This window comes from Vanessa tameamea, chromosome 7 (assembly GCF_037043105.1).
Source record: "Vanessa tameamea isolate UH-Manoa-2023 chromosome 7, ilVanTame1 primary haplotype, whole genome shotgun sequence".
Lineage (NCBI taxonomy): Eukaryota > Metazoa > Arthropoda > Insecta > Lepidoptera > Nymphalidae > Vanessa > Vanessa tameamea.
This window is the reverse complement of record NC_087315.1, coordinates 6,790,965-6,804,956: the sequence shown is the minus strand read 5'-3', so window position 1 is coordinate 6,804,956 and position 13,992 is coordinate 6,790,965. Positions and strand designations below refer to the sequence as shown.

Here is a 13,992-nt window from a genome sequence, read left to right as displayed (position 1 = left end):
CTGGATTAAGTTCACTCACTGTTCAATATAACCGTAATGTCTGCTGACAAACTTGTCACAAATATTATTTGTATTTTTAATTTGCTTAATTGAGTTCTTATCGAGATTAATGTTTTTACAAACGCAGTGACAGACGGACTGTAAACTTTTTACGTGATCTATTTTTTATGTTACCTTAAGTTTTTATGCGCCTTAATGCTTCTGACAGATTTAATGTTTAGCAATTAAATTACAGTTAAAAGGATAAGAAAAAAACATAAGAAGTAATATGTTATAAAATTGCTATTTATTTCGTATTTAAACATCTTAAACGATTCAACTTTCTTAAACGAATTATATTTTTTATATATTATCACTAATTAATTATCATTATAATCCTTAATAATATTCGTTAATTAAATACATTTAAGTAAAATATGAGATAGTTGAGAGTAAATATTATTCAACTAATTTACTTTTCATTCGATAGGTGATGATTGTATTGCGACTGTGCTATGCGCTAATTCGGTTTGTCGCTGCAGTCGCTCACTAGCAGGTGTCTTGTGCGCGCGTGCGTCGGCCATCTTTCAACAGCTGATTGGCGTCAACGCGATCGTGTTTTATCCGTTTAGAAATATTATAATTTATAGATCACAGTCGCGTTAAATGATACATTGAGACTTTTCACGGTGCAGTGATTAAAGAGTAATGAAGATGACAGTTAATCGAATAAGAGTGGTGGTCCTCGGCAGCGCACGCTGCGGTAAATCGGGTGAGTCCCTTTACTAAATATTAAATAAATTTAAGAGAACAGCTGCCTTATATTGATGGAATCTTCATGATTTCCTTGTGTCATTCGTTTTTGTATATTGATATGACGGGTAATATAAGTTTAATGACGCTCCTCAGAATCTCATCTTAAACTATTTTTTGTTGTTTGATCCTGGTCAGGATGCCGAAATCAATTACCTTTAATGGCTTGGGAAAGGTGCTTTGATTTATTTTGGGATCAAACACATGTAATTTAATAGCATCCTAATTACAGATTGTTAAGGTTTGTAATTATTAAACTCATTCATTGTATAGCTATGGAAACGTATCTAAGTTTATGTATGTAAATAAATGCTTTTGTTGTATTTTAAAGCTATGAGTTTAATGTTATAAGTTTTAGATATTTACATTTTTGTTAAAATCGTCAAGTCAACTCTATTCATATGAAGTCATGTCATTTGATTTATAAATCATATAATGTACTATAAATTACTTAATAGTAATAAAATAATTCTAAACAATTGCGTGAGTCGCAAAACAACCTTTGTTCCCGCTCTATGCTTCTACGTTCACTAGGTTCTTATCAGTCAGTTGATGTCTCGTATACCTGTGATAACTGGTACTGTGTCAATAGGCTGGCGGCTAATTCCATGGAATTTATTATCGCTGTGTAAACAAGATAGTATGTATTTGTTATGATTGAAAAACAATGTGCAATGTAAACTAACCGCGCTATAATGCAGTTTTGTGTGTGCCATCTCTTTACGATATTGATATAAAAATTTAAAAACGATTTTTAATTTAATCTATGATTTAATATAAATAAAATAAATTTCGTACTGCACAATTTTTCTTATTATAATAATATTATAGCATTATAAAAATAAGACAAAAAATATCATCATCGCATCGCATCGACATCGCTTCAACGAAGCGTTATTTAATTGGGAAGTGAGAGATTCCTCGCTGGGATGAACATTGTCTTATTTTAAAACATATTGCCACCTTTCACGCGTAAATCGGAGTGACACAAGGGTACATTAGTCAGGCCTATAAAATAGAACGATTAACACTAGGAATGCGGGCCTAGCAGTCCTATTCCATCACTTCGGGTTTCGGGATATTATTAAACAGCAACGCATTGAGGGGGCGACGTGTTTATTACAACAAGTATACATAGACTGTTGACTCATAGAGTTTAACTTTGGCTACCGGTTTTCATAGTACAAAAATGGTCTGCTTGTTTTAGTTTGTGTGACCAATTAAAGTAATAATCAATTATTGAAAACTAGATTTAAGCGTATCAAAAATTATTCGATATCGAAACTGATACGAGTTTATGAACCAACCGTGATAAACCTGTTATTAAAACGATTGACAAATAAAATATTATATTAGGTAGGTATATTATTAATTATAATATACGGACATTTCGATTTAAATTATATATTTTGTAATAATTCAAATGTTTTAGTTTATATTACACATGGAATAATATAATAGAAAGTTTTTGCAATTCAACGTGGAATTTGCCTTGTTTTTGTAATAGTATTTATTATCTATTCGAACTTTCGATTTTAATAAGGCGGTTGTGTAATAAATATTTTCATATCAACCGCCTTTCGTTGTAATTTTCTTGACAGTAAATATTATTAATATTACTTTTGAGTCTATAGATTACACAAACCAACAGTTGGATATTTCTAAAAAAAACTTAATATAAATATTTTATGAGAAAAGTAATGGATGCAAAATATGTGCACGAAGTAAATGAATTTATTTGCTGGATACTAATGGGATCCCTACTAATGTTATTTAATGCTAAAGCGTCTGTTGTTTTGTCCGTCTTTCACGCAACAACGAAGGGCAACGGGTCGACGTAGTTTTTTGCATAGAGTTATTTGTGTAGGTGTGAACATATTACAACCGGGTAAAATTAAATTTAAAAATACATTAAAGATATACGTATAACCGCATATTTCAATTATTTTTTTCAAATGAAACCCATAATGTTTATGTTTAGTCCTAGTAAACTTCTCCGTACACATTTTTAGTTCGCCAGAAAAACAAAAGAACCGATATGTTTATTTTATTACGTTCAAATAATGAACTATATCTATAATATTACATATAATCCATGTCGGTCTTAAAATTAAAAGATATGTTTGTGTTAGTTCATGCCAATCGGATTAGACTTGTAAGCATCTTGTAAGACTTAATACAAAAAACGTTAGGTATGTACGGACGAACGTTTTCAATCTTACTAATAAAAGCGGCAGTTGAGATGATATACACATGTTTGTAACTCAATCACGTCAGAACGGATGAAGAGATCTGAATATTTGGCACAGAAATTGGTTATGTTTGTATGAGTATGGTTATTTGGCACAGAGTCTGGAATAGTACATAGGTAACTTTTATCCCTAAATCTGAACCCCTTCCACTCTCCCTCACACGCGGGCGGAAACTTATATGCTAATAAATAATACGCAAGTCAAACGTAAACGGCAGTTTATAAAATTATTTGCAGTGCAATAAGTTCTAAGAATATTTTTGTGTTATATACTACTAGCAACCCGCCCCGGCTTCGCACGGGTGCAATGCTGATACTAAATATACTACAGAATGTCTTACAACGTTCACAGCTTTTTTGTCATTTCGCTATGTCCCTGCATTTTTAATCTGTAATATCTTCGAAAATATTAATTTAAATTACTTTTTGTAATTGTAATTAGCCATGTTATTAATTTAGTTAACGTTATTTTTTTGTATCTTTTCAAACAGACGAACATGACATAAAAAAGCGTGTTAAAATGACTTTGTGTACTTAAATAAATAATATAATTTTTATACTTTGGTATCACCCAAATAAGAACGACTTACGAACTGAACGTAAATAAAATGAAAATATTCTAATGTTTAACCTCAATAAATGGTAAAAATGTGCGCAATATCGCGAACTCGTGTATGTCATAAACATTTTCGCTTCCGCAAGAGCGCTAGACTTATTAAGTAACATGTGTAACGATTAATTAATTTTAGAAACATTTAATTAGAGGACACGTATATTTTCCTTGTAAAATGGTTTTATTATGGTGTGATATTTATATAACCGATCGAAACGAGTTATACTGTAGTACTATAGCAAGGTACGCGTAATTAGACCCTCCAAATGCCACACTTCAAGAGTAAAGAAATTACAAATACAAGACACTTAATTTAATACAAAATATCTCATGAATACAAATCTCATTTTCTCTTTAAGTTCTCACACTAAATTGTTGACTTCGTTAACAATTCTTGAGTACGGTAATTCATAGCTTCATTATTTTTAAAGGGGTTAAAAGGTAAAATAAACAAATTGATGTGACTGACTTTTAAAATGAAATGCGTTTTTTAATTGTGAGTATAGCGGATGCGTTTAAATTAACGATTTAAAGATCTGTGATTGCAATTAAACTTTACTGTTAGGCAGACAAGAGAAAGCAGGGAACGGAAAAAATATAATTTGCAACGGATTAAGAGAAGATATTTTGATAGAGACGTTCGTGTTTTGAGTTACCGTGTCGTGTGATACTAACCTTATTAGGGATTAAGGTATCTGATCAAACAAGGGCATTCTAGGTAACCTAAAAGTTTCAATAGAATTAAGGTGCGAAACACAGATATCGATATGATATCGTGGAAGTAAACAAACTGTCAATAAAATTTGGGTTGCTATTTTTATTTGCAAAATGTCATTATTATTGGACTGGTTTACGTATCGTGAGAAATAAAAATAAATATATATAACAATAACTTTAATTAAAATAAAGTCGATAAAATTAATAATTAATTTTTGTAAATTAATATTCAGTTTAAAACGGTTATATTAAAAGGAAAACTTAACGACTGTTTACTCTTTTAATCGATTTTAAAGTATTGTCATTTTATTGATTTAGCTACAAATTTATAATAACAATTTCGTAAATTACATCGACTTTGTTTAATTAAAGAAATTACATTAAGTTGTTAAATACTCTGCCACAAATTTGAAAGTAATTTTGAAAGTAAAGACAAGTCTCTTTTTTTTTGAGAAAAGAAACAATTGATGAATCGAATACATTATATTTGTAATTTATCTTAACGACCGTACCAACATAGCATTAACATCACCTCTTCCCACAAATGAACGGATCGTGGTTTATTCAATCAAATGAAAACATCGATATTGCGAAATAAATCGTCAATATAAATGATTCGATTGTTGTAGGTGTTATGGAATTAATTAAGGTCTATACAACCATTAATAAATCGCCTAACATAATTGTTGAATAATCCGTGAAATGTTGCTATTCGATAATAAATAACGTTGCCTATGTAATAGAAAGTATAAACAATAAGTCAGCGAAAGCTAGCGAGTGAAATTGATTTATCGTAGTTGTATTCGGATGTCGTCTTGGAAACACTCAACACATTAACATAACAATTAAGATATATTGGGTAAGATGCTTTGACTGATGTCGCCATCGATTAAGTAACTATTGCGAAGATTGAAAGTATTTAGCGATGGCAGATATTTCCCACGATACGGGTAATGTTACGCACGGTTTTAGTATAGTTTGTACTTTTGTATTGTAATGTTAATATTTGCAACCAATGTTATATTGTAACAATTATAAAAAAGGCACTTTGTAATTTTTTCGTATCGATACAAGTTAATCTGTAATTGAAATCTATATACTATTTGTTTATAAATATATATATTTATAACATATAATAATAATATATGATTCATATTTGAAAAGTGCTTGCTTCGAAACGTGACATCAGACATGTCAACTCGAATTATTAATTAATCATAATCTATTTTCAAAAATATGTAATATTAGTTAAAGACAAAAGTATGTTTGATTTTAAAATACATCATTATTACATTCTGAACTAGATATATACATACAATAAAATATGACGTCTAAGTATATTTCGGTAAGAGCAAGAGTACAATCATAATATTATGCTCACAACAATCTACGAACTACAGTTTACTTCTAATAATACAGAATAAATATATAGCACGCCGATGATCCATTTCTCACTTCATAAATCAAGATACAAATATTTATCAAATTTAGGCCGTGTATTATACACGACATAAAACTCGCAGAATGCGTTTCGGGATCGTAGATCGAGAACGTCTAAATGCCAGTTGCAGTTATATTTATAGTGTGCCATAGTAGCCGCAGCCGCATGCCACCGGCCACTGACAGACGCCGTGAGTCACCCTGCCGACCGTCTGCTGGGACACCCGCCTCTACAACTCACATTTACTCACCCGCCTAATCTTAAGCGATATTTAGTGCGCCGCGTCAGATGGCGATTTTACAAAATATCATGTGAAATATTTCAACGTTACGTTGCTTACCAGATCAGCGAGCTAAAAATACAATAAGGAAATTCACAGAACTCATTTGTTTTCAGTGTTAGATTCTCAACGATGAGTCGTTGTAAATGATACTATTAGCGTAAAAGAAAAAGAACAGTGCCTAATCACGAGTGAGCAGCGCTTTATTAAAAGTTAATTATCTATAATTTTGATGCATAGTTGACGTGTAAATAATAGCATTCAGATTTCTGGATTTCCAGGTCATGCAGTCAAACTTCATTGTTTAGAAACATATCACTGTCAATATTTACAGGCAGAGAAATTCAAATTAGTAGGTCATGCGTGTTCTGTTTTGGGAGAAAGCTTATTCGAATCCTTTTTTTTTAATCGATGAACAGAAACAATGAATGATTTTAATAAAGTCCAATTAACAGGTGGCAGGTAGACATTTAGGACCAATTCTCGATCACCTCATCCGATTCTCTTAATTAACGTATACCTTCAGCTACCGTTTACCGTATTCAGTAAACATGATCACTTAAATTCGCCTTGTTTCACGCGATACCGTTATAGACCTCGTTACCGTTACCATTCCGGTGTGTTCTGTGAATTAATACGATTTTCATGAGAGCCTTCACATGAAAGCCTACGTTAGTTTGTTCGTTTATGCTCTATTTTTTTGTTCAAGTGAGATTATATTATTGAAATGAGAAAATTACAATTATCTTGACCAAAATATAAGTAGTCGATGTAAGGCTAAAAAAAATTATAGTATGAATTATTTTTCCCACACTTTTTCCTTCGCTTAAAAATGTTCTATGGTTGCCTTGAACTGACGCTTATCAGCAGTGAAAGTGCTTGTTAGTTTAATTGGTCCTTCAGCTCAAGTTGAAGTTTATTTTGCATTTTTTGATAACAAGACAAGTTGTTTGATTGCAATATATTACTTTTGCGAAATTTTGATAAAATCATTAATTATTTTACTTTTGGAATAAAAAAACAATTACAATTTGTTTTTATCAAGTTTCGATATATCTGCCATATAGCAAGATTTATTGCGTTTGTTCCTGTGTGAATTTAATTGCAATAATAAACTATTTTAATTTTAATTTAGCGGTTTAACTTATTAATTTTGTTGTAGGAAGTGTTTAGTTATGCTATAGGTACTTTCGCACTGTTATTTCTTACGGCATTTTGGAGTAATGAACCAAGTAGTTATTGAACTGAATTGGTTTCGAAATTATACTACTAATTTGGTTGCTTCAACATATAAATAAGAATAACATTTTTTTAGTCACAATTGACTTACGTACAAGTCACTTACGTTACACATTCATCGTCGCATTCAAAATCATTCTCGAAATTTTATCAAAATCGCTTCTGCTCGTCCTATTTTTCGTATCATATATATACGTTTATCTACGTCTACAAATCAGGAACTTTAATTCAATAAAATAGTATAGTACAAAAATTCTCATTTTGTAATTATTTGTCGGAGATAAACGGAGTAAGTAAAGATGATAATACTGACGTGCCCTAATGAAATGATTACTTGAAGAATTTATTTTCCTTATCCAATTCTATTGCAGCAACTGTTTCGATACAAGAATTAACTGCAACTGACGTATTGTTATCATTGTTAGTATTGAAACATGGCGCTTTTAGCCACATTTAAATCGAATTTGTTAACTAATTAATAAATCATTCGGTATACGACATCGTAAATGTTCTTTTTTATTAAATTAGAAATGTATTTTTCGTCATTAATAGAGATTCATTCTTGTTATTTGTAATATAAGCATTGTTATGAAAAGTAAATATTAACCGGAAGATTGAAGGTCCGGGAGAACATCACTAATTTCAAATTCATCCTTAGCTCGGCTGCCCCACTGGAGATTTACTATAGACTTTATTACTACTTACTTTTTGCGTCGTGTTTTATATGCGTGGTCTACTCATTATTCTTGATATTTAATTAAATTAACAAAATTATACACAATATGAAAACAGTTTATGAAGCTGTTTCGTTGCATACTATATTTATTAAGTTAACAAATTATTGTAAGAACTTTAATTAAATTATGAAAAGTCATTGACTATCTATTTTTTTTTAAATAGATAGTCAGGCTGGTAAAAGTGCCTCCTGATGGCAATTGGTCACCACCACCCATAGGCTCATGCACTGTAAGAAATATTAACTACCCCTTACATCGTCAATGCATTACCGTTTAGGAACTAAGATTTTATGTACTATGTTCCTGCAGTTGCTCTCGCTCATTCATCCTTTAAACCGGAACATAATAATACTAGGATTGATTTTTGGTAGAATATTTATTAAGGTTGCTACCCAAATGGGTTTGTTGTCGCAGATATCTGATATAATAGTAATAATATCCTCCTTGCCGAATTTCGGCCACATTGGTTCATTGTGGTTTAGACAAACACCGGTAGCACTTCAGAATTAGGTCCAGGATAGGTTTTACGTTATATTCGCGTTGCTAGTTCGAATTTATTTGATAATCATTGGCGCGGATTTGAATTCAGAATCACCGAACTCTGGCTTTGCACCCTTCCAAGACCCTAGACCAATGAGATGTCAAATAAACCTGGTATCAATGTTATCGGATAGCGTTATTGACTTGTTCAATCGTATTAGATATAGTTCTGTATCTGATCAGCCAATTTAACCATTCGTGTTAATGACTAGTCCTTTGTCTGCTTTCCCTCTAATTGAGCCTTGTAGCTATAAATTTATTCAAGAATAAAATTTTGTAACACCTTTTACCAATAAGTTGCTAATTGCTTTCTCTGTTGCAAACTTGCACATAATTTGCTACTAGCAAATTATGTGCAAGTTATTCAATTAAAATTAAAATTATTAATATTCAATAAAATGATATAAAATAATTTTATTATGAATATTTATGAAATCTATTATTAATCTGTTGTTATAGTATATCGATTAAATATAATTTTTTTTGTTACAGCTGTGGTGGTTCGCTATCTAACAAAGAGATACATAGGAGAATATAGTTCGACTGGTGGTAAGTTATTTTTTATAAATCGATTTTATGTATGAAGTTCTAAAAATTATGTTATCGTTTAACATAATTAAAAAAATATATATATTTGTATTATAATTTAGAAACGATATCTTTGGTAAGAATAATTGTTGATATAATCAGTCATTATACAATCTGACTTGAATATATTCATTTCGAACAATCATGACTTTTTTATTCAATATTAAATATAATATCAAATATCGTGTACTTTTTTAAGTTCAAAGTTGCATAGAAGTATCTATGGTTGGTATCAAATAGTTTCTGAAGATAAGCCCTTACACTCTGCCAAGCGTCAGATGCCAATAGTTTATTTGCGAAATTGGCAAGTGTATCAACGATAGCCAAGGCTGGACGAGGCCGGCGCCACTAACTCGGGCAATGACTTTTTAGAAGATTGCGCAGAAACTTAAAATTCCCGGCACGCTACCTCACAATTTCCCTTCCCAATCCCGTGATGAATACTATGGTCTTTTTATGTTTCATAACAAGGTCGCTTACGAAAATGTTATTTTTGTTATAAGAAATTGCGAAATAATTATCTTAAGCGTTCATATTAATCGTTAATGTTGAATATTTTAAATTAAATATTCTAATTTTTTTTTTAGATTTCTTATATCAGCATCGAGTTTCTTTTGATGGTGTCACATCAGAAGTTGAGGTTTTAGATACATGTGGGTGTGCAGTGAGTATTACTTATTTATAACAGATAAATAATAGTAAATTATTTTTTTCTATTTTAAAGAATAATAAAAATATAATTATGTTTATTTTTTTTATCAATAGAAACGTGGCTGTTTAGCTGAGCACCTTCGCTGGGGTGACGCATTTGCAGTAGTTTACTCTGTGTGTGATCGACGCTCATTTCTAGCTGCGGCTGAGCTTTTGGCACTCCTGGAACGGACTAGATTGCCCGGATGTTCTGCTGTCACCCTCCTTGGGAATAAGAGGGACTTGGAGCATGCCAGGTAGGATTCGAATACTTATTGAATTGTATGGATGCATTCATATTGTAAAATTTTCTTGGTTGAACCACATATTATTCTCATTTAAAAAATGAATTTGTTCATAATTTATGTTCGCCTAAAGCAGCTCCTAAACTAACGAACCTTTTAAATTTATGACAGTTATATCGACAATTATGACATAGTTTATTTATTTAGTCAATAATATTATTGATAGTTGATATTTAAAGCATTATGACGTAACGAACCATAAAAAAAAAAACATTTGTAAATATTTGCTAACAAGACGCAAATTATTTATTTAAACTAGAAACATTAAGAAATTTCCATCCGTGGAATAACAAGGCACAAATATATATGAATGTAAATATTATGAAATGAAACTACGGTTGGAAGAATATAGCTATTATGGGACATTATTATGTAGTTATGCCACTTTTACTTGAACTGTGTAGTATTACATAGCGACCGTCGGGCGATGTGAATGGTTCAAGAATAGTGGCGTCGCTTTCTTGCATTTCTGTGATGGTAGCTCAATACCAAGAATTACAAACATACCGTTCTAAATAAGCACATAACGTTATTGACGCAATGTGACATAAAACGAAAGTTGATAATAAGGTGTTATTATATTCGCAAACTTTTAAAAAATGCCACGTTTTCGATAGTTTAGAACTTTAAAATGTATTTTAAATTTATCCTTTAAGTACAAAGTCACATATTGAACAATCGTTTACATTATTTTTTATTACGTAATGTACAGTATGATATTGATATACATGATATATTTAAATATTTGGTATATATAAAATAAGAATTAATTGTTATTTGAATTTTAGTATTAATGATAATAACATAGTATGTTTAAGAATAACTTTATTTAAATATATATCTTTATGTTAATATTGAGTATTATACGATATTTTTACGTGTTGTATGTATATTATATGTAATGTTATTTGTTTTAATAGAGTTGTGAAGACAGAAGAAGGACAAGAAATGTCATTGAGATTCGGGTGTCAGTTTTATGAAGTGTCGGCGGCGGAATCGTGCGCGGGCGCAGCGCTCGCTTTCCATGCATTGTTGCGGGAGGCGCGAGCGCTTGCCATGCTCTTGCCTACTCCGCGTCGCAAGCTTGCGGCTTACTCTGTGTCGAAGGTACTATTTTAAATAAAATAATTACATTATTAAAAAAAATGCGCAAATATTTGCATTTTTTGTAAAGTAAACAAAATTTCATAAAAAATAATTTTAGAATATAATTGCAATTTTACAAACAGTCTAGGCAGTGAATTAAATTATGCTGTGACATTTTGCAAGCGATATGATTCAGGCCAAATTTGATTTATGTATTTCGTACGACGATGTAGAGCACACCGATTAGTCTATATTTTTAAGAGGCAATCAAAACGTTTTAAAATTCATTAAATACTTATAATTACTATGTTATCTCTTAACACAGGTAATTGGTACAATCCTCGGCTTGAGCAACAAAAGCGTAAGAAAGAAACGGCCGTCACTCAGCATATGATTTATCGAAACGATTAAATTATTGGTCTCGTTTACCCCTAGAAGGGGTTTGTTGTCTTTCCGCAAGTCGCGAAAGCTTTCTGATGGAGTCATGGACTGAAGTCTTGATTGACATGAAGTTGGAATGGAAAGTAGCATTGGATGCTGACTTATTGATTTTACCGAATTAATATACTCTTGTATTATATTTAATCGTATACGACGCAGTCGGAAATTTTACCCGTGATGTAAGTTATTCTTTTTAACGTTTTATCAGAATTTTCCTTATATTGTTGAAATAAAGTGTAATATTGTATTACTTGTATATTTTAACACAAGAACTTTAAGGTGTTTGCTATAAAATTTTTGTCAATAAAAGATATTATCATATTTTTTTAAATATACATAAGTATTAACTTACCATACAGGGTGTATTTTGAACATATTTCTTAGTATTTATTGTGAACTGTTCTCGCGTTATCGATGATATTTATATCGAAGTGTTTTTAACGCACTTGTCATTGAGCGTTTCATATTTGAGAGATTTGAAGGTTTATTGTTAGTTTATAAAAGTTATTATATTGTCAATTCCATTCATGTTTTCTTTTTTCATTACTGTTGCGCAACCTTACTTCATTCACAGTTTTAGTAATATGTTTTTTTTTTCAACAGCGCTAATTAATTTAAAGATAAATATTATGTAACAGGTTTCACAGAATAATTAATACGAATTTATTGTATTTTAAATAGCGTTACTTGACCGTTTTTAATGTATAAGTTTGACCCACCTATAATTAGCTTATATTTTCCTTTATATCCTATTTATAATAAGAATTTGCCTCTCAATTACAAATACGGACCAGAAACTTAGCTTAGTTAATTACCTGAGTATTGTATTTTGATATTAGATAAAATTTATGTTTAAATCATTTTAGATGAATTGAAAACCTAAATACAATATTTGCATTGCATTGGTTGTTTTATTTGTATTTTTTATGAATTTCCTTTGAATATTTAACAATAAAATTTTGTGAGAAATTATTAAAATATTATCATATAGTTGGGTTGGCTTGGCTTGGCGTCGACTTTAATATCATTAAAATAATATATAAGAAGGTGAAGAGAATGACGTCGCTGATAAAATAAAAAAAACAGTGATACGTAGACGGCGGAAAACAATGGCTGTGTATTTCGATGTTTCAAGAATCTTTGTTTAACAAATTGCTTGAAAGCTGTAATTCCAGCTTCAATTAACCTTTCTGCAATTATCTTTCGACGATCAACGCTATGAACTGTTTTTTGGTTATATTTATTACTTATTTCGGCTCCTGTATTATTCTCATACTTAACGCCAATAACTTGCATTTTTCTTTTTCCATATCCCCCCCCCCCCCCATATACCTACTGACATAGTAAAAAGAGGTTTCTCTTTATTGTTTTTTTTTTTTAATTATTTTTAGTTATCGACTAAACAAACGAGTTTGGTTTTGTTTTGACACAAATACCTATAGGTTAATGTCTAGTAGGTATGTATTATATCAAACAAGCTAATGTCAACAATCCAGTAGCATTATTTGAAAAGTTTATTTGTCCGTTTGACTTTAATGATGTGTCATTCTTAATTTAATGAAGTGTTAAATATTAGTGAGTATATACTCTTAATAATAAAACGTCACATTCGATTGGACTTTGAACCGTAGAATGATTTTAAACATATTACGTACTCGCCTTATCACTTATTTTACATAAGTGCATTACGTCTGTAACCCAATGCAATCCTAACTAGTATTAAAATATTATTAAGTGAGTTTTTTTTATTTTTCTGTTGCGTTTTCTCGATATTTTGCATGCATGTTACAGTTAGAGAAAATATCAAAGAGTATCATGCCCCTTCCCTTCACAAGCGGACGACGTCGCGGGCGGAAAGTAATATATATAATGTAAAAGCAAACCTTATATTTTCTTTGATTTAAGATTATTTAAACGACAAATTGGTCGAACCCTTAAACCGAAGTTTAAGGATTCCAACCTGAGAAAGCAACACTGAATTTTCAAGGATGTCAGTTGGCTTAGCGGTAAACGTAAGTAATTTGTCACACGTGTCTCAACATCTACCAAGACGCATTGGAACAGCGTGGTGGAAAAGGCTTCAATACTTCTTATCAAGAAAGGAGGCCGTTGTCAAGCAATGGGACATTTAAGAGCAACTTATATAAATTATTTTAATTTGTCGTTACTACTTACTGCTCTGTTACTTTCATTTACGGCTTGTATGCATTATATTCGTATTAAGTCGAATTAGGCATCAAATGTAATATATTTATGCCAGTTTGATTTGTGC

At 30.9% G+C, this 13,992-nt stretch overlaps 1 protein-coding gene across 1 annotated transcript; it reads left to right on the top strand.

Moving 5' to 3' along the window:
• The first annotated feature begins 505 nt into the window (after positions 1-505).
• On the top strand, positions 506-12,255 carry LOC113401221 (ras-related and estrogen-regulated growth inhibitor-like protein). The gene is made up of 6 exons (XM_026641044.2): positions 506-751; positions 9,103-9,159; positions 9,786-9,862; positions 9,964-10,145; positions 11,114-11,300; positions 11,605-12,255. Exons 1-6 carry the CDS (start codon positions 688-690, stop codon positions 11,671-11,673), a joined length of 636 nt encoding a protein of 211 aa, XP_026496829.1. The 5' UTR covers positions 506-687; the 3' UTR covers positions 11,674-12,255.
• Positions 12,256-13,992: the final 1,737 nt, after the last annotated feature.